This window comes from Ruditapes philippinarum, unplaced genomic scaffold, assembly GCF_026571515.1.
Source record: "Ruditapes philippinarum isolate M1 unplaced genomic scaffold, ASM2657151v2 ctg971_1_1_1_1, whole genome shotgun sequence".
Taxonomy (NCBI): Eukaryota; Metazoa; Mollusca; class Bivalvia; order Venerida; family Veneridae; genus Ruditapes; species Ruditapes philippinarum.
This window is the reverse complement of record NW_026858730.1, coordinates 305,001-331,289: the sequence shown is the minus strand read 5'-3', so window position 1 is coordinate 331,289 and position 26,289 is coordinate 305,001. Positions and strand designations below refer to the sequence as shown.

At 34.0% G+C, this 26,289-nt stretch overlaps 1 protein-coding gene across 1 annotated transcript in view; it reads right to left on the bottom strand.

Moving 5' to 3' along the window:
• Positions 1-24,868, bottom strand: part of LOC132754082 (uncharacterized) — a 32,621-nt gene extending 7,753 nt beyond the window's left edge. Inside the window, exons 1-9 of the mRNA XM_060744679.1 lie at positions 24,724-24,868; positions 22,886-23,110; positions 11,367-11,439; positions 9,798-9,906; positions 8,492-8,642; positions 7,873-7,983; positions 6,727-6,886; positions 2,665-2,712; positions 369-449 (exon numbers count right to left, since the gene is read on the bottom strand). Of these exons, the coding sequence (XP_060600662.1) occupies positions 369-449; positions 2,665-2,712; positions 6,727-6,886; positions 7,873-7,983; positions 8,492-8,642; positions 9,798-9,906; positions 11,367-11,439; positions 22,886-23,110 (958 nt within the window). The 5' untranslated portion in view covers positions 24,724-24,868. The remainder of the gene's footprint in view (positions 1-368; positions 450-2,664; positions 2,713-6,726; positions 6,887-7,872; positions 7,984-8,491; positions 8,643-9,797; positions 9,907-11,366; positions 11,440-22,885; positions 23,111-24,723) is intronic.
• Positions 24,869-26,289: the final 1,421 nt, after the last annotated feature.

Genomic DNA, 26,289 nt, shown 5'->3' with positions numbered 1-26,289 from the left:
CCTTTATATATTCAATTCTTCCTTGTAAATTTTAAAGGAAGTCAAACCGATCTCATACGGACTTCGACCGAAAAAAAAGATGTCGAAACAAAATTCTACGTTAAAGTCGTTATTTCAGGGGAGGTAATGCTGAACCCTCCAATGCACCATAAGTCGTACAAATAACATTACATACAATTTGCAATTAAAAAAAAAACACTTAAATTACACTTGGTAGATATACTACACTATAATAATTATATCGGCTGTCGAATAAAATGAAGAATGATTCAAGATTTAAGTAATGACCTTAGGAAACCCCCGGTCTAAGTAAATAATTATTTTATTTACACGTCCATAAGACGTTTACGTGTATAAGACGCACTTACCTAGACACGTGTCTTGAGGATTACGTGGAGGTCGACACGCCATATTGAAATTCATAGTGTTATCTGTTTGAATATCTTTATCTGAATAACATAATCAAAATTGTGTTAAATCAATTTTGAATGAATAAAGTTATAAACCTAAATATGCCTTATTTAAAATCATTAATATGTATCATGACAACAAAAACGTTTCCTTTGATAAAGCTGTGTTCATAAATGGACATGTTCGAAAACTCCGTAGGGTCATTTCAACTTTATTCTTTCAGCGAAACTGCTTCACAAATTCACAATTTCATCTTCGTTAATATATAATGTCACCTTCATAAGTCCGTGAACTCGCAATTTTCAATTTTATTATTTCATACATTCATAAAATTGAAAACTTGAATCTATCAAATTGACTTCGCGAGCTTATGACGTGAAGCCATGAAGTTAAAAGAATGAATTTATTAAGTTAAAATCGTACATTCATAAAATTAGAATTGTAAACTAATGAAGCTGAAATCGTGTATTCATGAATTCATGAAGTTAAGATTGTATAAATATGAATATATGATTTCAAGAAGTTTAAATTATGCATTCATAGAAGTTAACGCCGAACAACTTTCGTGATATTTATCATTTGGAATAATACATATATGTGTGGTCCATATTAATCCAAACATTTTGTCTTAATCTCATCTGACCTTTTATCCCTTTCTCATCTTTAAGACATTTAATAGGTTTCTAAATTGTCAAAATTGTCACCGAAATGACGATAATTTATGTGACGTAATTCATGACGTCATAAAAATATCTATCCGTTAAGCGTTCTTTTTTGCTATATCTTTTATTTAAGAAAAGAATGAGAACCAAAAATCTACTGATTTAAGAAGTGTGATATAATTTAGATTCCATTGATATTATCATTTATCACACACCTGTGCCGATTTTGCGACTCCTTATATTTTTACTTGACGTCATTTGCATTATACAAACATAGCGTTAAGACGTGCTAAATGTTAGGCGCGTCAATAAAAATATTTCTTTATCAGTTCTTATGATCTTTATTTTTGGTATGTGATAAATAGATTATTAAATTCATGTAAGTTCATTACTAAATTTATTAACCTAGCTAAATAGCCTAAAATAATATTATGCCAAATTCAATTTGTTCAATAAATTCAGTATTAAACGTACACTCATTCAATATCCTCTATATATCTCATAAAAAAAGAATATAGGTTTCATTAAGTTCACCTCATTGTCATCTGTCAAATACGACGGCTGATGCGTTACAAATAGATCTTTAATTATAAGCTATTATAAGCTATTCAACATTTAGCTGTACAATACGGATTTAACATTTAGCTGTACAATACGGATTTAACATTTAGCTGTACAATACGGATTTAACATTTAGCTGTACAATACGGGTTTAACATTTTGCTGTACAATACGGATTTAACATTTTGCTGTACAATACGGTAAACGTTTTTAACAAGAACACAGAAGGAGAAACCATATAAGTTGAGCCAGCAGGCGTGTCTAATTTGATTTCCTCCAGCTGTATACTAGTAAATGTAGTCCCGTATTCTTCACATTCAATGTTTGATCACATATTTATAAAATATCTAAATCACGAAAAATGTGACAAAGAATAACTATATTGGATACTTCAGCGTCCAATACGGGGAATATCACCTGTGTTACCAACTAAAAACAGCGATTGGATGTAAATAATTGTTAAATAATAGTATAATATTCATTGATGCAGATAAATAGAATGATAATTCTATGCAAAACACTAAATCTGCGCCAATTTCAATATTTTTCTCATATAATCTGATTTTCCATAGATCTTGATCTAAATTTCATTGTTTGCTGAATAGACTACAGTCGATCAACGTCAGCACGATAAACGGGACAGAGTGTCACATTGCAGACCATAAAATTGCCGGTCACGTGTGAAAAGGCAAAAGTATGCCTCACTTAAAGACAAATGAGCCGCGTCACGACAAAACCAACATAGTGGGTTTGCGGCCAGCATGGATCCTGACCAGCCTACGCATCCGCGCAGTCTGATCATGATCCATGCCGTTCGCTTACAAACCCTGTAACAAGTAGAGAAACTGAGAGCGAACAGCATGGATTCTGATCAGACTGCGCGGGTGCAAAGGCTGGTCTGGGTCCATGCTGGTCGCAAACGCATTATGTTGGTTTTGTCGTGACACGGCTCAAATTTACTTAAGTCAGTCACCGTCATTTTGTCCAAGTATATGAAAATGTTAATGTATTTATGTACTAAATTACTTACTACATTCGGCGGTAAAGTCGGCTTTGCTTTTACCACACACGTCTGCCGCTGAAAAAAAAGGAAAAAAAAAGGTTTGGAACAATTAGTACACGCTATGGTGTCCAATGCGAGTCAAAAGTAAATAATACCTTTTTTTTAATTGGTAAAATATGAAATAATATCGGATCTGATATAATATAAATACTAATGTAATTTAAGATATAATATAGATATAAAGCTGAGGGTCTTAAAATTTTGATTTCAATATGGGAATGTGTTTGTAGTATGCAATTTTTTCCAAAGAAAATAAACAAATTATTAGTTTTAAGGACATACTATCGCTTAATGGCGGTCAGCAAGCAAGTATAAACCTCAGACTGTGTCACTTATTTTCGTGTTTTTCATGTACATTATTCATGCATTTTTTAAAAAAGGGGGCCCAAAGGAGACGGAAAGAGCCAAGACCAGTTTGACTAATAGCATACACGGAAATGGAGCTTCTTGATTGGATTGTAGGCCGAAATGACAAGATATGTTCTATTTTAAGAATTTGTTGTAGGATTTGAGATTGGTTCCGGTAATTGTTGAGTTTAATGGACATTTGTCTCTCACCGTTTCTGAAGAGATCAGATTATAGGATTAGCTGTCTACATGCAAACTACAAGCAATAAAACATTTCTTTTTTTTCTTGTACCGACAGTCATCTCTGCAGTTCAGAAGCCAATATCAAATCATAATACAATAATGTTTAAATAGGCGTGTCTTCCACTTCAAGAAGGGGCGGGGCTTAGTAAAGCGTGTCTTTCAAAATAAACCGGTATACATTTGTCACGTTTATATGAACATTTTACAAAATAATTCGGAAATCACACTCATTTAATTACACAATATGGAATCCAATCGCAAACCATCGGCTCTTCCTTCTACTTAGGACAAGTGGATTCAAATGTCCAACACGGATACACAGCAACGCGATATTGTTTGGCAATATTGACCTAAGACATTTGCATATTCAATGACCTTTTGTCGGATTCCGAAGTATAGCGTACGGCATAACGGTATACATGGTTTATATATAAAGTAAAGTTACCCTAAGCGTGCGTCACATTACACTCCGATTAGGTTTACGATGGGGTACTGATGTCTTAACGGGCTGATATTGTCAAATTGTTTAAGGTCTCCGGTGTCAAGTCAAGTCAAGCCACCGGTGAGATACCGTACGGGTAATTGGAGAATTTTAGCGCGGTGTTATTTTCTTGCGGCATCTGGTACATCGACAGCTCACCGCAGCAGACACGGTTAAATATAATCCGATACCCAGCCGAACACTTTGTGCTTTACGAATAATTCTCCAGTTTTCGAGCGATATCCGAGTGATAACCGAAGGCGACTCGGCACGTTACTGGCTAGAACCCGGATAGACGCAGTATGTTGCACGTATGGTCTTAAGGTGCCCTGAGGGATAGCGTTGGGAGTATTAAACATATCTTACGGCAGGTTAAGCGTTAGACTGTGAACTAGGCGACCTTGTTCAATTCTTAGACGGTGAAGTTCATTATCGTTGTAGAGAAGTTATCAATCCCTGCAATAATACCGTATACCTTCTTGACAGACTGTCAAGGAACGATGCCGTGGCTGAATTGTGCTCTGGCAAGTTGGATTACTGCCGGGATCAGGAGAGAAAATCACAAATACCATCACAAAATACCAATCTCTCGTTAACCAGTCTACAGAGTTCAATCGGTTAAATTGCTAGACTTGTAATCTCGACATTGTGGGTTCGATTCCTGGGCTTGTCATCTGAAATTTCTGTGAGCTATTTTGGTGGAGTCTTAAATTGAGGTCCCGTGTATCAAAACGTGCTTAAACACTTGGATAGCATGAGAAGAAGAAGAAGAAACTTCTTGGCTTTGGCTTTGTGCACTCTTATGGTTTGTTTGGTGTCCTGCTGGGTTCCTTGCCGGCGGTCATGTGTTGCTGGATTGTGTCGGGTTTCCTTCATTAAACTCCGCCCTTCATTTGTTAATCTTGTATTTCATATTTCTCTGAAATTGGGGCTTCTTGCTGTATCTGTATCTTTCGCTGCCTAAAAAATCTAAAACGACTAATACTCTTCTTGATGGTTCGCTTGTACGGGCAACAGATAGCGAGAATAAAGAAACTTAATAACACACATATATTCTCTCCTTAAAAGTTCTGCATTTTCACACAGTCAGGTGTTTTTTGTTAACGTACTTAAGTCCCATTTACAATCTTTATCAAAGTTGTAATATGCCTTCCAAAACAGCAAGAAAAGAAAGGTAGGAAAGAAGTCAGAGGGGATGAGGGCAAGTTAACCAAGAAAACAAGGGAAAAGGCCAGCAAAAAGAGGAGGCATGAAGAACGGTACGAACGTAGGTTAACATGCAATACCAATACCGTCAGACAGCTCGGCTTTTGCCCGTATATTTTACAGTCACTGTACGATGGCTGTAAACTGGGCGGATAACGGACGGCAATCGGACATTTACCGTACGATACTCTGCCGATTAACTTAAGAATATCGATTGCAATGTGGCCATACGACGTGACTTTTCGGGTACGGAGCACGCCGATTTTTCACTCGATTCAGGTATGTTTTTTTTATTTATAACTTATTTATTACTCAACCGATTTTGATCAGATAAGGCGCAGAGTATCCGTAATTATATCAGCTTTCCACAGTATATCAAAATTCTGAAAACCCCTGAATATTTTTTGAGAAAATTCGAATACAGTTTTCTTTCCATAGACAAGGGGAACGGTACACACTAATTTGTCATAACAAGCGCTTTCTAGCAGGTCATATGTTTTTGTTACTATTTCATAGAAAAATACATGTTAAATCCGATAGATATCCAATGTATCGAGTGAATGCACTGATGTTTTAGCATATTTTTATAAAGTTATGTTGAAATGGTTCGGAACACACTGTTATTTCAAAAGATACGGTATATTCTGTCTCTGAAATAATTCTAGAGTAAAATTTATGAAAATTTAATTTTAATAATAAATTAAATGTTAAAAGCTTCCGAAAATTAATGTGTCTCAGGTCAATATCGTCAAACAATATACGGCACTGTTCGTTCGCGAAAAAAGGTACAAATGACATTATTCTTCTGTATTCCTTCCTCTCTATTTTTCTTCATTGAACCCGACTCACATGAAAGGAAAACTATAACCAATAACTGAATTTTGAAATTTTACAGCAGACGTTTACACAAACAAATTGGCGCAATCATGTGACTGAATATGCCGCCTTAATATGCAAGGGATCTGTTTCGACGACGCGTTTAAATTGTATGAAATCTTCATTCATTCAATGATACAGCATGGGATCCACATTTTTACGATTACACAATATGGAATCCACATGCATTTGATTGTACAATATGGAATCCACATTCATTTGATTGTACAATATGGAATCGACATTCATTTGATTGTACAATATGGAATCCACATTCCTTTGATTGTACAATATGGAATCTACATTTATTTGATTACACAATATGGAATCCACATGCATTTGATTGTACAATATGGAATCCACATTCGTTTGATTGTACAATAGGAAATCTACATTCGTTTGATTGTACACAATGGAATCCACATTCATTTGATTAGACAATATGGAATCCACATTCATTTGATTGTACAATATTGAATATACATTCATTAGATTATACAATATGGAGTCTACATTCATTTGATTATTTAATGTGGAATCCACATTAATTTATTTGTACAACATGGAATCCACATTAATTTGATTGTACAATATTGAATCCACATTCATCTGATTACACAATGTGGAATCCACATCCATTTGATTACACAAATGGAATCCACATTCATTTGATTGTACAAAATGGAATCCACATTCATTTGATTGTAAAATAAGGAATCCACATTCATTTGATTGTACAATATGGAATCCACATTCATTTGATTGTAAAATAAGGAATCCACATTCATTTGATTATTCAATATGGAATCCACATTCATTTGATATCCTCTGATGTGAATACTTGATATGACATTGGTGACGACTGACTGACTTACCTTTATTGGTCATAAAGGAATAGATTCCTCCTGTGTGTCCGCCACATCTGCAGTTCGACTGAGTATGTAATTTTGATCCGCTTGCAATGGTCGTTGACGTATAAGGGCATACTCCAGCGTTATTTGTAGGTGCAGACACCGACTGACCAGATATGTAACCCTGAATGAATACAAATGAGCCGTGTCACGACAAAACCAACATAATGGGTTTGCGACCAGCATGGATCCAGACCAGCCTGCGCATCCGCGCAGTCTGATCAGGATCCATGCTGTTCGCTTACAAACCCTATTACAAGTAGAGAAACTGATAGCGGACAGCAAACCCTGGTCGCAAACCCATTATGTTGGTTTTGTCGTGACACGGCTCAAATATATATTTATTAAAATTAAGGTTTTCTATATTCCAGTAAGGCATATCTTTTACTTAAATGGGCGTATCTTATCATTTTAAATAAGGTGTACATGTATCTTGAAAAATATACATTCTAAGAAATCCTACAGAAGTTATATAATAAAAATATTAAAAAAAACAATGCTTGTATTTAGATATTATTTTTACATTTACAATGTCCGTCAGACATTTATTAACACTGATATGTGACCCAAATTAACATCGACATTCGGCTATCTAAATATTATTCTTGCACAGCGGGTAGGTCTGGGCGGGTAAAGGGGACCAACAAATTACAAAATTTCGTGTTTCCTTGAACTTTTTATTCCACAGGAACAAAATATGTTGAAAGCAACCGAATTTCATTATCTATTCATTTGTAAATGAAAGGCCTCAATAAACGAAGAAGAAACTTTGTGTATCCTTATCTAAAAATAACATTGTGAACATAGTTTTCTCATGATTATACTGTTCTAGAGTGTTAGAAAATTAGAAATTCCTTACTCCACATGTCGATGTAAAGAATCTATATATATATTCAGAGGAAAACAGTATGTGTTCACAATTTACCTAGGTACATATAGTTTAATTATTAAAAGCAATCAATACTAAATATTCTAAACAATGAAGCATAATGCCGTCATGCTTGCGTAAAATCCTGCAATACTGTATAAATGAATTCATTAAGGTACAGGAGATAACTTCTGATATTAAGTCAAGGAATAATACATAGGGACGTAATTTTATGGATTTACCGTTGAGTATTGTGTAGCTCCCGTGGGAATTCCAGCCGGATCATTATAAAGAAATATTATATGGGTCTCGCTAGCTTCGTTGACAGCAAGAATTCCTTGAAAGTAGTATGTCTGCAAAACAATTTAATACCAACATTGAAATTGTGATAATTTTTTTTATTAATTGTCTGGACAATAGCTTTTTTTCACAACGGTCCGGGAAATTAACCCCTTATCTTTAAGAGGGCTCATATTTCACTTTTTCTTTCGGGTTTTGACACATTTAAGATGAACAGGTCCGATACTCGTGCAATTTAGATTTCTACTAACTAGTATCAAATTGACGTCACTAGTTAAATGTGACGTCACACAAATGATACGTTCTACATCATCTTTTGCCAATCGTGTGTCATTTAGAATTGTAGCTATATCATTTTATGTTTTGGTGAGAAATATTACGAATTTTGTTTCCATGTTTTGTCTGTTGCATAAACCATGTAGCAACACGATTAAAGATATAGGTGGACCATGCGCACTAAATATTCAATTTTATTTACTGCTTTATTACTTATCACCCAACTCATATCAATTTATTAATAAATATTACACTTCATGAATTGAGGAAGTTTAAGATATTTACAGTAGTGGTTTGAGTTATTGACCACGTGACAATAAGAGCTTCTTTCACGTCCGACAGTGAATCCCTGTATCCATCCGCCTTACAGTCGCCAATTATGTTTGCAATTCTCTGTAAGTCGCACTTAGATTGCCCAATAGCTTTATCACCAGCGCTGAAATCCATACAAGTATATTTAAAGAAAGTTTTAAATTGAATGAGAACCTACGAAGCTTAGCTTTACGGTGGCGTAAGTAAGCCGTCGCTTAATGATGCGTTTTGCGCTCTCATTACATGTCGTTTAAGTCTAACCTTTTTTGATAAATACAGAAATTTCACTGAAGCGAAGAAAAGTGTTATTAAAATATGTTTACATACAGGTAGCTCGTTTTGTCAGTACATTTGTATATTGATTTATGTTGATAGATGCATGTCTGATACAGTCACCCTTTATCAGACATCTAATCAATTCATTTTGAACAAACCGGAAGAGAATGGAATATGTTGTCCGACCTATTACTAGTTTGAAAATAGTAAAATATTTCTTATCGATGTGACCATGGCATATCGCCGCGAGAGGTTTTTGACATGTTTATGTTTCATACAGAAAGGCATGTTACAATTTTTAAAAAAACTTGATAGATAGAATACAAAAAAAGTGTCTATTATAATAAAATTATAGACAGGCCTGGCACGAGAAAAAAAAGAGAAAGCCTCTCCCTTATTTTTCATAAGCCTTTATAATTTATAATATAATTTATAATTTCACTTCAAATGTAAGGCTATTATGAAGTATGACCATTTAACAAGGCCATTATGCAAAAAATAAGGCATTTGTGAAAAAACTCGGCTATATATAATGAGATTGGAGAATTTTGATCGGCTCTCCAGTTCGGCCATTATGAATTTGCATTTTTTTTTAATTGAAAAAAAAAATCACATTTTGAATTGCTTCAAGGTAGGTTTCCGATTCATTTTTTAAAAAAAAAACTCATTTTCAATACCTCACAACAACGGAAATTTACATTAGTTAATTTTTGTACACTAAGTACTTAACTTTTTTTTATATTATGTGAAGTTAATTAATTAAATTGTCAATAATTAAGTGTTTTCATAATGACCTTATTATTGGGCTTTAAATTGTCATATTAGCCTTCGGTTCATAACATTATTAATAACAATGTCGGTATGAGGTCATCTATAAGTAAGGAATTGATTTCGTGATGGAACTATGTTTTCGATTTATGGACATACTACTACTTAATGAAAATAAACAAGCGCATGCGCATAAATGATAAACACATGCCCACACGCATGCGCCAATACTTACTCTACCATAGAAGCCGCCGTTAGATGTTTGTATGTAAATTTGTACTCTAAACCGGTTTCCTGCTTGAACCAAAGTGGTGTTGCAAACGCTTGGCTGAGAATGCCAAACACTAGGGGAAAAAAGATTCATTATTTTGAATGTACATTAAACACATAACAAAATAACCAAATGTCTTCGCCAAATGTAACATTCCCACATAAAAGTTAAAGAGGAAAGAATTTTTTTGGACAGTTCCCGTATGGTTATAAAATAACCAGGATTTTAAAAATCCTATCATCAAAATACGATCAGTTTTAGTTTTAATGAAACAATGATCTTTACATCAGGATCATTTGATACTGATCCTGAGCTTTTCTTGGCGAACAGGGGGCCTGAAGTTCCCTACTCGACCTTAGTAAAGTAGCCCTGGTGACAGGTGTAGCCCTGGTGACAGGTGTAGCCCTGGTGACATATCTATTAGTGCAAACTGTTTATAAAGGATCTTACATTACTTATTTAAATATAATGTTCTTAAAAAGTTCAAAAAGAAATTCCTTTATTTAAATAGCGAACATCGGACAAAATGAATTTTCAAAATCGGTATGATACTAGTATCAATGATTGGAGTGCTAAAGACACCATTGGTATGATAAACATACACCGTTGGAATGATAGACATACACCGTTGGTATGATGTACATACACCGTTGGTATGATAGACATACACCGTTGGTATGATAGACATACACCGTTGGTATGATAGACATACACCGTTGGTATGGTAGACATACACCGTTGGTATGATAGACATACACCGTTGGTATGATAGACATACACCGTTGGTATGATAGACATACACCGTAAAAGTTTGACGTTTTACCCTTGTACAAATGATATATTACGCATTAATAAAGCTTTTGTTGCATGGACTTTATTTAAGTCTTCATTCCGGGTATTTCTGGATCATTCTTCGTACTTGAACAGTTGTCGGATGGTGAGTATTTATAGGTTTTGTGCTTTCGTACGTATTTACCCAACACATTTCCTGTTTTGCTTTTTGTTGTTACAAGTAACTGGCTCTTTCTTTTGTATTATATTATGTGTGGTTTAATATACACTAAATGCGCCATTATGTTGAAGTCTCTTTCTTCTTCTGTTGTTTGACGTAGGTAATTATTCAAGAATTCCAAACAATTTGTAAAGGCTTGACAAATCTAAGAAAGGCCTATCGTAATTTTGATTTATAATTTGCTTTCTAGTCAATTTCGATTTTCAAATTGATTTTTAGAATTGCCAAAAGCGCGAAAAAATGACTAAAGGTAGGTTTTTTTTCGCTCCGTTTTTTTAAATAATACTATAGTCAAACCTATGTTACACAACCACCTCATAATAAAGAGTACTAAAACATAAAGGCCACTCTTCGACGAGCCTTCAAAAGGAATAATATAACCTGCAAAAAATGGCCACTTGTCTATAAAGGCCAAGTAGGGTCTATACCTTGTATTGTATGTCTTTTGTTCACAGGTTTCTCTATACATTTCAATACAAATGAATTTATATGATTTTATCTTTTTACTAATCAATACTTACCGTCTGAAGTTCCATCGTACGCGGTGGTAGGGATGCCAGTACTTGAAAACAGCATCATACCATTGTCATAAATCTGAAATAGAATAACACAGAAAACTCTTCGAATGATTATAACTATAATATATTGCTTCTGTCTTCGGTTACGTATCAAAAGGGTTTAAAGGTAGTCTTACTGCAATGCTTTCCCGCCAAAAAAATTCCAATATAGGCCAATATCGTAATAAATCGGTCATTTCTGGAACGTTATTTTTTCACAATCTTCGGTATTCAATAATTTTTAACCATTTATAACCAGAATTGACTACATAGCGATAAAGGATGAGTGATTGTAAATAATATAATGCCCAAGATTTTGAAAAAATAACACTCGTGGAATGAGCGATTTGTTAGGATATTGGCCGATGTGAGATTTTTTGGGCGGGAATGCAATACAGTAAGACTACCTTAAGCCGCTGTAAATGGTCGTGACAAAATTTTTCAAACAAAATGTCGAATAGACAGGCTGCAAAGTGATAGTAACTAACTATTTTACTTTATGGTATGGAAAGCCATGGCTGTCTGATATTGTTCTTTTTCAATTTATTTAACCATTTGGATAATATATAAGTTCACTTCGACTATATATGACTTGAAAACACCTTCTTATTTAACCGGAATCCATTATATATATCCACAGTTACAATATATGAAACCATACCGTCAGTGTATGAAACCGAGTTAGCAATATATTTAAGTTGATTTTCTCAATATATGATTATATTATACCAAAGTAGCCATGTATGGAACCAGATATCCTTATATCAATATATTAATTAATTTTATGAAACCATTTTATCAATGTTTGGAGCCGAAGTATCAATATATAAGTTGATTATCACAATATATGATACCAATTATTCAACATATGGAACCAAAGTAGCAATTTATGGAACATGAAACCGAATTATCAATATATTAAATCATTTTTACAATATATGAAACCATTTCATCCATGTATTGAACCAAAGTATCAATATATAAGTTGATTATCACATTATATGATACCAGGTCTTCAATATAAGGTACCAAAGTAGCCATATATGGAACCAGATGTCCTGATATGAAACCAAATTATCAATATTTAATTCATTTTTACAAAATATGAAACCATTTTATTAATGTATGGAAACAAAGTAGCAGTGTATAAGTTGATGTTACATACTATGATAGCAATTTTCATTATATGGAACCAAAAAAACCTATTTTCAAGTCAGGACATCTGGTTCCATATATGGCTATTTTGGTACCAAATATTGAAGAATTGGTATCATATGTAATAAAAAACTCATATATTGCTACTTTGGTTCCACACATTGATAAATTGGTTTCATATATTGTAAAAATGAATTAATATATTAATAATTCGGTTTCATAACAGGACATCTGGTTCCATATATGGCTACTTTGGTACCAAATATTGAAGAATTGGTATCAAATAATGTAATAACCAACTTATATATATCTACTTTGGTTTCATAAATTAATACATTGGTTTCATGTATTGAAAAATGAATTAACATATTGATAATTCGGTTTCATATAAGGACATCTGGTTCCATACATGGCTACTTTGGTACCATATATTGAAGAATTGGAATCATATATTGAGAAAATCAACTTAAATATATTGCTAACTCGGTTTCATACACTGACGGTATGGTTTCATATATTGTAACTGTGGATATATGTAATGGATTCCGGTTAAATAAGAAGGTGTTTTCAAGTCATATATAGTCGAAGTGAACTTATATATCTATTATCCACATGGTTACATTAATTGAAAAAGAACAATATTAGACAGCCATGGCTTTCCATATTATGGTAGTGGTTTTGTAGTTTATTCTCTTGGTCACGGCAATAAGAGCCACTTTGAATTAGCTACAGTACAGTTCAGCCCCTGCATTGTCCTTTGGCAGGCTATCAAAACGGTTACTGGTACTAGATGCCTTCACATTAGATTACGTCTGCCAAAACAGAGAAGGGGTACAGTGTGAATAATCAAAGAGTAACCTCCACTGTGCGGGGATCGATATGAACGAGTCCTCCAAGAAGAGCATTTCATTTAATCATTTTAGATTTTTGGAAGAATTTGCAAAATATAGAAAGATGCTTCAATTAAAGTACCTCTTTCTGGTCCTTTAGCGAGTTTCAACACTCACGTACTCGACCTCGATTTAAAGTCTCATCTAGATCGAGAAGTTGGCACTGACATCGAAGATCAAAGATCGAAATTCAGTTTCTTGTGAATTTCGAGCTAGCTTTGAACTTCGAGCTAGCTCGAAGATCGTAATTCAAAGTAAACAAAAGCTGAATTTCGAGCTGGAGTTGAATTTCGAGCCGGCTCGAACATCGAAATTCAAAGTAACTTAAAGCCAGATTTCGAGCTGGAGTTAAATTTCGAGCCAGCCCGAAGATCGAAATTCAATTGTAAGCTTAAGGCGAATTTCGAGCTGGAGTTGAATTTCGAGCCAGCTCGAAGATCATAATTCAAAATTTTCAAAAGTTGAATTTCGAGCTAGAGTTGAATTTCGAGACAGCTCGAAGATCGAAATTCAAAATTTTCAAAAGTTGAATTTCGAGCTGGAGTTGAATTTCGAGCCAACTCATAGATCGAAATTCAAAATTTTCAAAAGTTGAATTTCGAGCTGGAGTTGAATTTCGAGCCAGCTCGAAGATCGAAATTCAAAATTTTCAAAAGTTGAATTTCGAGCTAGAGTTGAATTTCGAGCCAGCTCGAAGATCGAAATTCAAAATTTTCAAAAGTTGAATTTCGAGCTGGAGTTGAATTTCGAGCCAGCTCGAAGATCGAAATTCAAAATTTTCAAAAGTTGAATTTCGAGCTGGAGTTGAATTTCGCGCCAGCTCGAAGATCGAAATTCAAAATTTTCAAAAGTTGAATTTCGAGCTGGAGTTGAATTTCGAGCCAGCTCGAAGATCGAAATTCAAAATTTTAAAAACAAGAATTTCTGTTTTATTGAACTTTTTTTTAGAATAAACTTATTGCAACCAATCTTTTTAAAACTGTCATGTTTTCCAAGGTTCAATGTACATTGTCACTGACGTACATGTTGACGTTACGTTTCGTTATATTACACTGCAAATGAATTTCCGTAAGTTGTCATCTTTTTAACTTTTTTGTCAGATTTGTTCTTTTTTCACATTTGCATGCCTCATTCTTAAAAAGAAAAATTTTCAAATTGTAGATAATGAATAAACAAAAATCTTTAAAGATACACATTTGACACATGTTCTTTAAATATTGACATCAGGTTTAGTTGGTTTGTTTCAGTGCAGGGCAGTTACATTCGGCGAAAATTGGGAAATTTGAGTAGGTTCTTTTGTCTGTACATGCTACACTGTCGAGGCTCTTTTGATGTTTATATGTTCTGTTCACTGACTATATAATCAGTATGCAATTGATATGTTAAAACCGGAAAATATTACATTTATTTAAAGCTTTACTTTTTTATGTTTTCTGACAAATGTCAGATCACACTATTTCTTTCCTTTAAAAGAAAATGGTAATTCAGGATTACATCTTGGTTCTTTATTTTTGTATACAGAATCCGTATTTGCAAGATAACGAAATTTTGTATGCTACGAATTTGCGGACTTTTAATAAAAAGATCCGTTTTTAAGTAAAGTACAAAGTTGCCTTATATTTCGAATGTACGAATAACGATATTTGTCATGTACGTATTGCATGATAAACGGCCCTGTACACCTCCGTATTTTAAATTTCAGATCTATTTATAATAATTTATGTAGAATTCCGTACACTTCGGTATATCTGCAGTGGTCATAATGTCATTTATGGCGGAATTTTAACACAAATTTCAACATAAAGAAAAATAAAACGATTGCCGTTGAATACAGCAGCATTTGAAAGATAATGTATCTGCCGTTGGCTAGGAAGTACCCGTAATAGTTGTCAAGGATACGCTGAGAACGGTCTTTGTTGGTCAACTTTGACGTCGTGTACAAAAATTGGCTGAAACTATTAAAAAAAATTCAATGGAATCTAATCTGAAATGTGTCAACATTTTACATGAAGCTACCCTTATTGCATTTTATGTTAATTATTGGCTGAAGTATATATTATAATGTGAAAGAAATTGTTTGGTGGAAATTAATTTGAGTATTTGTGAAAAGTTTTTATTTAAGGAAATTACTGGAACACTTTTCTTAGAGGAGCGTATAATTTATTTAGATACTATTAATTTTTCTTCGGTTTTCCCCCGATAGCGGATGAAAGCGACTTCATGGTAAGTGCGCTAAATTTCACTCTGTCCCTGCTGGTATTAATAGGTTACTGTAATTCAGGAAATACAAGAAGTGTGGAAAAAATAACTTGGTTTTCATCGAACGTACTCTGTATTTTGTAAAGGCAATCAAACAAGAAGAAGTGTTCATGTATATGTTTGGGACATAAAAATAACCAACGAGTCAAGTATAAACCCGCTGGAAGCTCCGGAATATACCGGAAAATAATATTAAGTGTGGTGCTCCAACGCTGTCTCACTCCTTGCGAATGCTTCCGAACAAAAATAGTCCAAGTATATATAGTTTTCATTGCGATGAAACTTTCTTCTACATCAGTGAAGTTAACAATTTTGACCTTTGATTTTCAGTGAAATAGAAATTCAAAGTAAGCTTGAAAAGTTGGACAAAAATATTACAGCTTGATCGAATTTCAAAAATTTTGTTCAGGAGATAAAGACAATTTTGTATCTTATCTTGCAAGCATATATGCTTCAATGTATACCATGTTATACAATAACAAGCAACTGCTACTTCCGTTCATTATTACCTTTTTGGAAGCTTTCAAGAAGAAAGACTTATTATCACAAAACACAATTAAGACGTTTTATACCCGGTTACTAGTACACATTCCGATAAGAAATCTTACATATGATGAGCGCTTGTTCGTATCATTTACAGTGTTTTTAAACAAAAGGAAAGACCGACACTCTCTTAACTTAATATAACCATACAACGATTGTCCAATTGATTGTCTTTGATTGATTTAACAATAGTGATGATATATTCTAAGATATTTATGTGAAACTCTCTAGGATTTAAAACAGAAAAACGTAATGCCTATTTAATTTCCATAAAAGCGAAAGGCGTATGTTATTGTTATTGATTAAGACTGTGTCATTCTGACGGTGCACCGTTTCAAATGTGTCTCTTATAACCACAGGTGGCAGAATCAGTGTTTGGACACCCACCCCACCATGCCCCTGGACCCCTGCTACAACCCTGAAAAAAAAAGAATTTAACAATCTGATTCAATACTCTGAGTCGTACTATATGATATCAAATTTTTTTTTTTAAATCCCACTATCAGAATTATAGCGAGCTTTACGGTAACGCGAGTACCTGCTAGCTAGTGATGGTTTTGAAAACTCGTCCGAAGTACTAAGTGACACATCGCAACTTTTCGAATTACAAGATAACAATAAAAGCCGAGGTATTCTGATTGAAAACGGAAGCGTAGGCTGGTATTCTGCGCACTTATATGGGAACCATAATTGGACAGGGGACCAGTATAAACGGAAGTAGTGAATAAAATACCGAATGACAATTTTAAATCGGAAAATATAAAACAAAAAATGAACAATTATTTTATACTATTTCGCTTTAAAAGTAAATCGAGCTCGCTTTAAGGCTTTGCCTTTTTTCAGTTTTAACTGTAATTTTGAGTGTTTTTTTTTTTTTTTTTTTTTTTTAAATTTTATCGGTGGTTTTTCCCTCGCGGACGGATATTCCGGTCCGAAGCGACATATGACATATATTTATTCTTGCATAGCAGACTGGGCGTCTCATTGAGTTTTACCGATGCCGGGAAATTTCATCTGGCATGAGTCGCCTTTGCCAAACAACCAAGGTCATTTTAGCGCACTTTATGAATGAACCGCGTTAAAATGACGTCGTTTTAGAAGTGAAATATGTGCTTAGGATGACGTCATTTCGCCCTTGTTTTTTAAGTTGTAAGATAATACGCTTTTGTTAAGGAAAAAAGTTATAGATGAAATGACTTAAATTTCCATGAACATATATCATATTGAGGTTAAACCATTTTGAATATGAAATAAATATGGCAGAAAATGCAGAAAAATATCTGTTAAATGTTTGCGGCTCGGACCGGAATATCCGTCCCGAGTGGACCCGCCCATTGGGCGCGTAACGAGGCTTGACAGATATTATTAATCTATAAATGTGTAGAAAAAACGTAAAGATTATATCATTATGTCACTTTTCTATGATGACGTAAAAATGCTTTAAAAATGTGCATGGTAGTTTTTCAGTTTTTTTTTTTTTTTTTTTTTTTTTTTTTTCAGTTTTTTTTATTTTTTTTGAAACACACATATTTTGGTGATGAGTGAAAATAGCACCGAAATATACAAAATGTATAATTTATAAAAGAGGGAAGTAAAGCCGTTTGCATCAATGATCGAAGCAGTCGTATATCTCGTGTGCATTTGGCAGTTGAACTTGTCAAATTCGTGCTTTAGTTTAAACAAGTTTTATTGGCATAAAATACATGTTTTACAAAATATATTATACAAATAATGAGTATATATCAAAATGCAAATGGGTTGGAGACAAGTTATAACAACATAAGATTAAGCTTCCCTTTCTGCTTGATGCAGAATGGTGCTGCGCTATACGAAATTTGCACGAAAGTTATTTGGGAACGGTATTGCTCTCGTAATAAGTGCTTACATGATACCATATCTTATCGTATCGTTAAAATATTTAATTCTTTTAGAAATGACAAATAGGTGTTTAATACTGTTTTAATAATAGATTTTAGAGTATATAAAATGTTTAACAACTTATGAAATTTGCGCTGATTGTGCAGTAAATGTTTCTTAAAGGTAGCCAAAAATATAAACAAAGTTGTATATTTGACTTCCATACAAAATGCTCATTTACTATGATTATACCCCTTTCAACAGAGACAAAGAGCAAAAGAAAGTTAATGTTTGTGGCAAATGAGTATTTCATATCAAGATCTACTTTAAGCTTCTAGTTCAAAATTATACTGCTCAGGGCTTGCGGTTCGTTTAAAAAAAAAACTGCTTTACAAACGGAATGAAATTTGATAGAAAATATCTATACGAATAAAAACGAGATTGCGCCGCCCGGGAATGGAACCCGGGTCGCCGGATTTAAAATCCAAAGTTGTACCTATCGAGCTGACTGGGCGACTATTAGTTCATAGGAAAAAAAGAAGTCTAATGACTTTTGTCAGTCTATGAAAAAAGTCATGTATTCTTTTTTAATTTATTTATTTTTTGGTAAAAATTTAGATTGTTGACATGTTATATTGCAGGAAATAAATAAAAGTTCGTTTATAAGTAATTCAAGCCTAGCGGATAATGTATGCAAGTATCCGTTATAGAACCATATTAACTGTCAAAATTGTCGAAACTTTAGAAATGGAAGTCAAAATAAAAGATAATTTACGGCTCAAAAGACACGAAATTGCCAGATTAAAGCTGGCTCAAAATTCAACTCCAGCTCGAAATTCGGGTTTTGAAAATTTTGAATTTCGATCTTTGAGCTGGCTCGAAATTCAACTCCAGCTCGAAATTCAACTTGTGAAAACTTTGAATTTCGATCTTCGAGCTGGCTCAAAATTCAACTCCAGCGCGAAATTCAACTTTTGAAAATTTTGAATTTCGATCTTCGAGCTGGCTCGAAATTCAACGTCAGCTCGAAATTCAACTTTTGAAACTTTTGAATTTCGATCTTCGAGCTGGCTCGAAATTCAACTCCAGCTCGAAATTCAAATTTTGAAAATTTTGAATTTCGATCTTGAAGCTGGCTCGAAATTCAACTCCAGCTCGAAATTCAACCTTTGAAAATTTTTAATTTCGATCTTCGAGCTGGCAAGAAATTCAACTCCAGCTCGAAATTCAACTTTTGAAGATTTTGAATTTCGATCTTCAAGCTGGCCCGAAATTCAACTCCAGCTCGAAATTCGGGTTTTTGAAAATTTTGAAATTCGATCTTCGAGCTGGCTCGAAATTTACTCCACCTCGAAATTGAACTTTTGAAAATTTGAATTTCGATCTTCAAGCTGGCCCGAAATTCACCTCCAGCTCGAAATTCGGGTTTTGAAAATTTTTGAAATTCGATCTTCAAGCTGGCTCGAAATTAACTCCACCTCGAAATTGAACTTTTGAAAATTTTGAATTTCGATCTTCAAGCTGGCTCGAAATTCAACTCCAGCTCGAAATTCGGGTTTTTGAAAATTTTGAAATTCGATCTTCGAGCTGGCTCGAAATTAACTCAACCTGGAAATTGAACTTTTGAAAATTTTGAATTTCGATCGTCAAGCGAGGTCGAAATTCAACTCCAGCTCGCAATTCAATTTTTGAAAATTTTGAATTTCGATCTTCGAGCTGGCTCGAAATTCAACTCCAGCTCGAAATTCAACTTTTGAAAATTTTGAATTTCGATCTTCGAGCTGGCTCGAAATTCATCTCCAGCTCGAAATTCAACTTTTGAAAATTTTGAATTTCGATCTTCGAGCTGGCTCGAAATTCAACTCCAGCTCGAAATTCAACTTTTGAAAATTTTGAATTTCGATCTTCGAGCTGGCTCGAAATTCAACTCCAGCTCGAAATTCAACTTTTGAAAAAATTTTGAATTTCGATCTTCGAGCTGGCTCGAAATTCAACTCCAGCTCGAATTCAACTTTTTGAAAATTTTGAATTTCGATCTTCAAGCTGGCTCGAAATTCAACTCCAGCTCAAAATTCAACTTTTGAAAATTTTGAATTTCGATCTTCGAGCTGGCTCGAAATTCAACTCCAGCTCGAAATTCGGGTTTTGAAAATTTTGAATTTCGATCTTCGAGCTAGCTCGAAATTCATCTCCAGCTCGAAATTCAGCTTTGGTTTACTTTGAATTTCGATCTTCGAGCTAGTTCGAAGTTCAAAGCTAGCTCGATATTCACTTTAAACTGAATTTCGATCTTCGATCTTCGATGTCAGTGCTAACTTCTCGATACTCTCATCTAGTTACTTTAGATGGCCAGTTCGGTATTTGAACCCCCACAAACTCGATATTACAAGTTTCTCAACGATTGATCTATGTGGACAGACTATGGGCGAGGTAATCGAACAATTATTAACTATTTTTTGTGGTGGGTGGTTGTCTTAACTTAATGAGTGTCAATCCATCCCTCTAGACACTGATAGTACAGACTCCGGAAAATGTCACCAGTCTTGTCATTAAATAATATTTATTATCAAGAATAGATGACCTAATTGATTTGAATTGGTCAATGCACTGATTTTTGTCGAAATAATGATGCAATAATTATCATATATTTTCTCTATATAATAGTAGTAAAAACATAAAGTTATATTCTGTAGTCATTGGTCGATTGAAGCCGTTGTTAAAAATCAAATGTGTTTGATTGCTCAACGAAGCTTACGCCATCGTCCAATCATATTAAAGTGTTTGATGTTACGTCATGAGACTAGTGCAGGCCATGATCAGACAGCACGCCCGTATCATCTAATCAAGGTGAAAATTGTTCGCTGTTCAGTTGTTTAGATTATTTTAAAAAATCCCCCAAATTTATGAATGGTTTTGTCCAGATTAAGATATTTAGCGGTTTAAAAATAAGAATTTCTATAGAACTTTCGTCAGTTCTAAAAATACCAGCACAGTCCTCAGGTAAACATAGGTAACTGCAAGTGATTAACCAAATAATTACATTGAAAGTTATACAAATTGTATTTTATGAGATGTTATCTTCGTTTGACTGTATAGCACAGTAAGTAAGACTGCTTATTAATATGAAAGTAAATTAAGCTAGCGCGTTGGAAACTGTTGTTTTTTTTTCTTATTTTTTAAATTGTATTTGTCTGGCAAAATAAATATATGATTAATACGCATATGAACTTAAAGATATTGTATTTCTTTTTGTCCCTTGAAAGTTAAAATAATCATACATTTGTAATATGAAATGCAAAACATATAATAAAGGAGGTGAAGATACTTCGTTTGAAAAGTAATATAAATACATCAATAAAAATAGACAAAAGGAATTATCGATGTAGTTTCGTGCATATATATGAAAGGGCTCGAAATTCAACTCCAGCTCGAAATTCAACTTTTGAAAATTTTGAATTTCGATCTTCGAGCTGGCTCGAAATTCAACTCCAGCTCGAAATTCAACTTTTGAAAATTTTGAATTTCGATCTTCGAGCTGGCTCGAAATTCAACTCCAGCTCGAAATTCAACTTTTGAAAATTTTGAATTTCGATCTTCGAGCTGGCTCGAAATTCAACTCCAGCTCGAATTCAACTTTTGAAAATTTTGAATTTCGATCTTCGAGCTGGCTCGAAATTCAACCCCAGCTCGAAATTCGGGTTTTGAAAATTTTGAATTTCGATCTTCGAGCTGGCTCGAAATTCAACTCCAGCTCGAAATTCAACTTTTGAAAATTTTGAATTTCGATCTTCGAGCTAGCTCGAAATTCATCTCCAGCTCGAAATTCAGCTTTGGTTTACTTTGAATTTCGATCTTCGAGCTAGTTCGAAGTTCAAAGCTAGCTCGATATTCACTTTAAACTGAATTTCGATCTTCGATCTTCGATGTCAGTGCTAACTTCTCGATACTCTCATCTAGTTACTTTAGATGGCCAGTTCGGTATTTGAACCCACAAACTCGATATTACAAGTTTCTCAACGATTGTGCTATGTGGACAGACTATGGGGCGAGGTAATCGAACAATTATTAACTATTTTTGTGGTGGGTGGTTGTCTTAACTTAATGAGTGTCAATCCGTCCCTCTAGACACTGATAGTACAGACTCCGGAAATGTCACCAGTCTTGTCATTAAATAAAATTTATTATCAAGAATAGATGACCTAATTGATTTGAATTGGTCAATGCACTGATTTTTGTCGAAATAATGATGCAATAATTATCATATATTTTCTCTATATGATAGTAGTAAAACATAAAGTTATATTCTGTAGCAAGCTATATCATTGGCCGATTGAAGCCGTTGTTAAAAATCAAATGTGTTTGATTGGTCAACGAAGCTTACGCCATCGTCCAATCATATTAAAGTGTTTGATGTTACGTCATGATCAGGCAGCATGCCCGTGTCATCTAATCAAGGTTAAAATATTGACCGCTTTTCAGTTATTCAGATAATGTTAAAAAATCCCCCAAATTTATGAATGGTTTTGTCCAGATTTAGATATTTAACGGTTTAGAAGTATGCACTTCTTTTGGTTATTTTGTAAATACGAGAATGGAAAAGTTGAGTTCAACGCTTTAATTCGATTAACAGTCCATTTTTATATATTATAAATCACTATTTTGACGACTTTTCGAACACGGACGATCTTCGTCGTGTACAGATGGCTATTCAAAATGGCAACATGAGAAGGCAAAAATCGTCAAACGATCATTATATTAAAAAAGAATCAAAACGCTTACCGTTACGCTTGTCTGATCGGTGTCTGAAAATATCCTAAACGGGTTGGCAAACGTTACTACCTTGCTTTGACCAAAAGCTGGATTTGAATCCGTGTCCGTGTCAGCTTCAACATTATTTGTTCCTAAAGTGCTCGTAAATGTGTTTCTAAACAAGCCACTTTCTCGGCCATACTCACACGCATGCGCTGTGCAGAGACATACGCTTATTGCAACAATCCAAAACATCTGAAATGTAACAATATTAAAATTTAGTGCAACTGAAAGAATTGTCGATACTTCTGCAGCTTGTAAAGTTTCCTTCACGGGGAACAGACACGCAAATCTCCATCATAAACACATGCATGCCACCATCCACACATACATGCACGCACGCTCGTTCACCAGCCCCAATGCACACTTGAATAAAAACATTCACCTATACGCGTTAGCTTCCTTGATAAGATTGACAATGCGACAATACGATAGTGCGATGACGACAATGCGATAACGCGAAGACGACAGAGCGAAAATGCGATGACGACAGTGCGATTAAGCTACAGTGCGATAACGCGATGACGACAGTACGATAACGTGATGTCGACAGTACGATACCGCGGTGGTGGCAACGCAATAGTATTTTCGCACTATCGTATTGTCGCCATGTGACCATGGGGAAACAACACAAAGGTATTGTCTCCTTTTATTTTCCTGAAAAAAAAACAGGTGCCGTGGTCATTCCTTGTATAATATCATTTTATATATCCATTCGACTATGCGCATCCTTTTCGCCGTTACGAACGGTGCTCCAATTTGCATTCCAATTCTTGGTTTGTAATTCTCAACTTTATTTGACAAGATCTACAAGGGATGTGACAATGCCGTCATGTAATTTTGCCATACTCTCGTTCTAATCATAATTGTAGAACTTTTAACATGAGCTTCTAGTAAACGAATACACAAATCCTTATGTAACTCCTTCATAGATAATATATAGAGGCGAGCATATTATTATTTTATTCAACGAGTGCAATATATTCAGTAATGAGCTTACACGAATTTAATATTCTATTTATCACATACCCAAAATAAAGACCGTTTAAAGTAAAAAAAATAGTCATTTTCAAGGACGCGCCTATAGTATAACGCTAACATTCAGCGCGTCTTTACAATATGTGTGTATAACGCTAATGACGTCACGTCAAAATATATGCACGGCCGTGCAATACCATTTTTTATGGAGTCGCAAAATCGGCACGGGTGTGTGATAAAAACATGTTGCAAGCCCATTAAGATAGCGTTGTTTCAACATTTAAAAATTATTGACGGAACATGTTTAACCAAATTATGTAACAAGAAGAAAAAAAAAATATGGTGTATTACGCTGCAATAAAAGATAAATTATGACGTTTGTTTGATGTGTCCCTATAGTAAAGTCGTGATCCAGAGTAAAACACTTTTAAGTACATCTATAGCTTATACGCCTTTCATAACTGGCTTTCCTTAAGTGGAATAGAAACTAAGTTGGGACGTCAGTATTAAAGAACATATTAAATTAAATATTTATCAAAATACCTAAATTACAAGAAAATCTTACCATAGTGGCGAATGCGCGAAATCATCAAATATACTCAGTATTCAAAACAGTAGTTCAATATTTTGTTAGGAAAACGGTTTAATATGTTATCGCTCAAATAATATTATATATGCATGTAACAAACGATTTTATTTCAAAGACATTTTTTGTTTTACCTATCTTTTGAGGTATGCAAATAACTGATTTTACATTGTTTTAAACTTGTTATAGTATAATTTGCCAGATTATGTGTTATATATAAAAAAATAATATGAGTTAAGCAAACCTTCAACTGCGAAATAGCCAGTCCTATTGCCTGTGAATTTGTCTGAAACTATTAATTCAACGATCTACCCAGCCAAATTTGATGTTGGGTGTTGCACAAATTTTCGCTTCACTGAGGCATGCAAAAGTCTTCGTTGCGTTTCATTGATTTTTTTTAAATAAGGGGTGAACATGGGTGAAGTTTACGCCAAACCGTGTCGTTCTGTAAGTTACAGTTACTGTAGCTGTGTATATTTGTCAAGAGTTACATTTCCTTACATTACGTCTTATCCGGTAAGCAGACAACTTTGTTTTGTATGTTTTTATTATAAAATTATGAACACTTAGATTATGAGTAGATTTCTAATTGATTATTATGAAATAAGTCCATAAACCGTAAAAAAATGAGCCTCGTTTTTCTCGAAGTAAAATTCTCAAAAATAAATGTACATGTATTATTGTTCAAACCTGTTAGTGATATGTAGAGGACCGTAAGAGTGAGATTCAAAAAAAGATTGGAGCACCACACTAAATACCGTATTCCGGTATATACCGGACACGGCGCTTGAATGATAAAATTCTAAAATCTTGCCTTTTTACCCAACGGAATGAAATTTAAAAGGTCTAATTCATCTTTTCACACCGATTTATGTATGATTATGACTGAAAAATTTAAAAATCGGCAAACAAACGATATTTGACTTTTTTTCTGATAATGATTTCTGCAAGCGTCTAGAGGTACTGCTCCAATCCTGTAAGTGTTAAAAAATGCTAGGATCTGGCGCCAAGTCAGGTTTTACGTGAAATTTGAACATTGAATATTTAACATGAATCTTAGTTAACTTTCATATGATATCATGAGCTTCAAAAAGTTACTTTCAGCATTTATTTACTATCTGTTTACATGAGTCGACGGTCAGACCGAATTACCGTATTCATGCTTTTGTGATTGAGCCCGTCTCAGAAAAGTAATGGAAAAGGTCGAAAATTAACGGAAAAGGCCGAAAAGTAACGGAAAAGTACGGGAAAAAAGATACGCTTACGCCTACCTTAAAATTCAGTTGTCATGCTAAAGATGTGATGAATGAAATGCCGACCTTGTAAAAGAGAGGTTCTTAACCTTTTTTTGAAGAGGATACAACCACCGTTTTTCATTTAAAGTTTCTGCTGATCACGTGGTTATATACTTGGTTAAATTGGTTTAAACATATTCATTCCTAAAAGAGTACATTATATACAAATAATCAACAAACAAAATAGTCTAGATTTCAATAATTATGCTAAGAAAACAATGCAATGTTATCTTCTTAAATATTAATTATACTTTAACATATCGCATTTTAATCCAATAACCCGATGTACTGTTGAATCTTACGGTTTTCATTGCACAACTTTTCAGCCAATCGCTGACAGTCCATAATTGGCACCTGAACGCGGAGAAAATTACTTTAAAAAAGAGGTAAAATAACGATGTCATATTTATTTAGTAGATATGCTAAGCTGGAACGGGAATCTAAAAACAAAATGCTAAGAAAAGGATGTTTTTTATATCTGGTTTTTGCTCATATAAATCTGTCCGAAAGTTCTA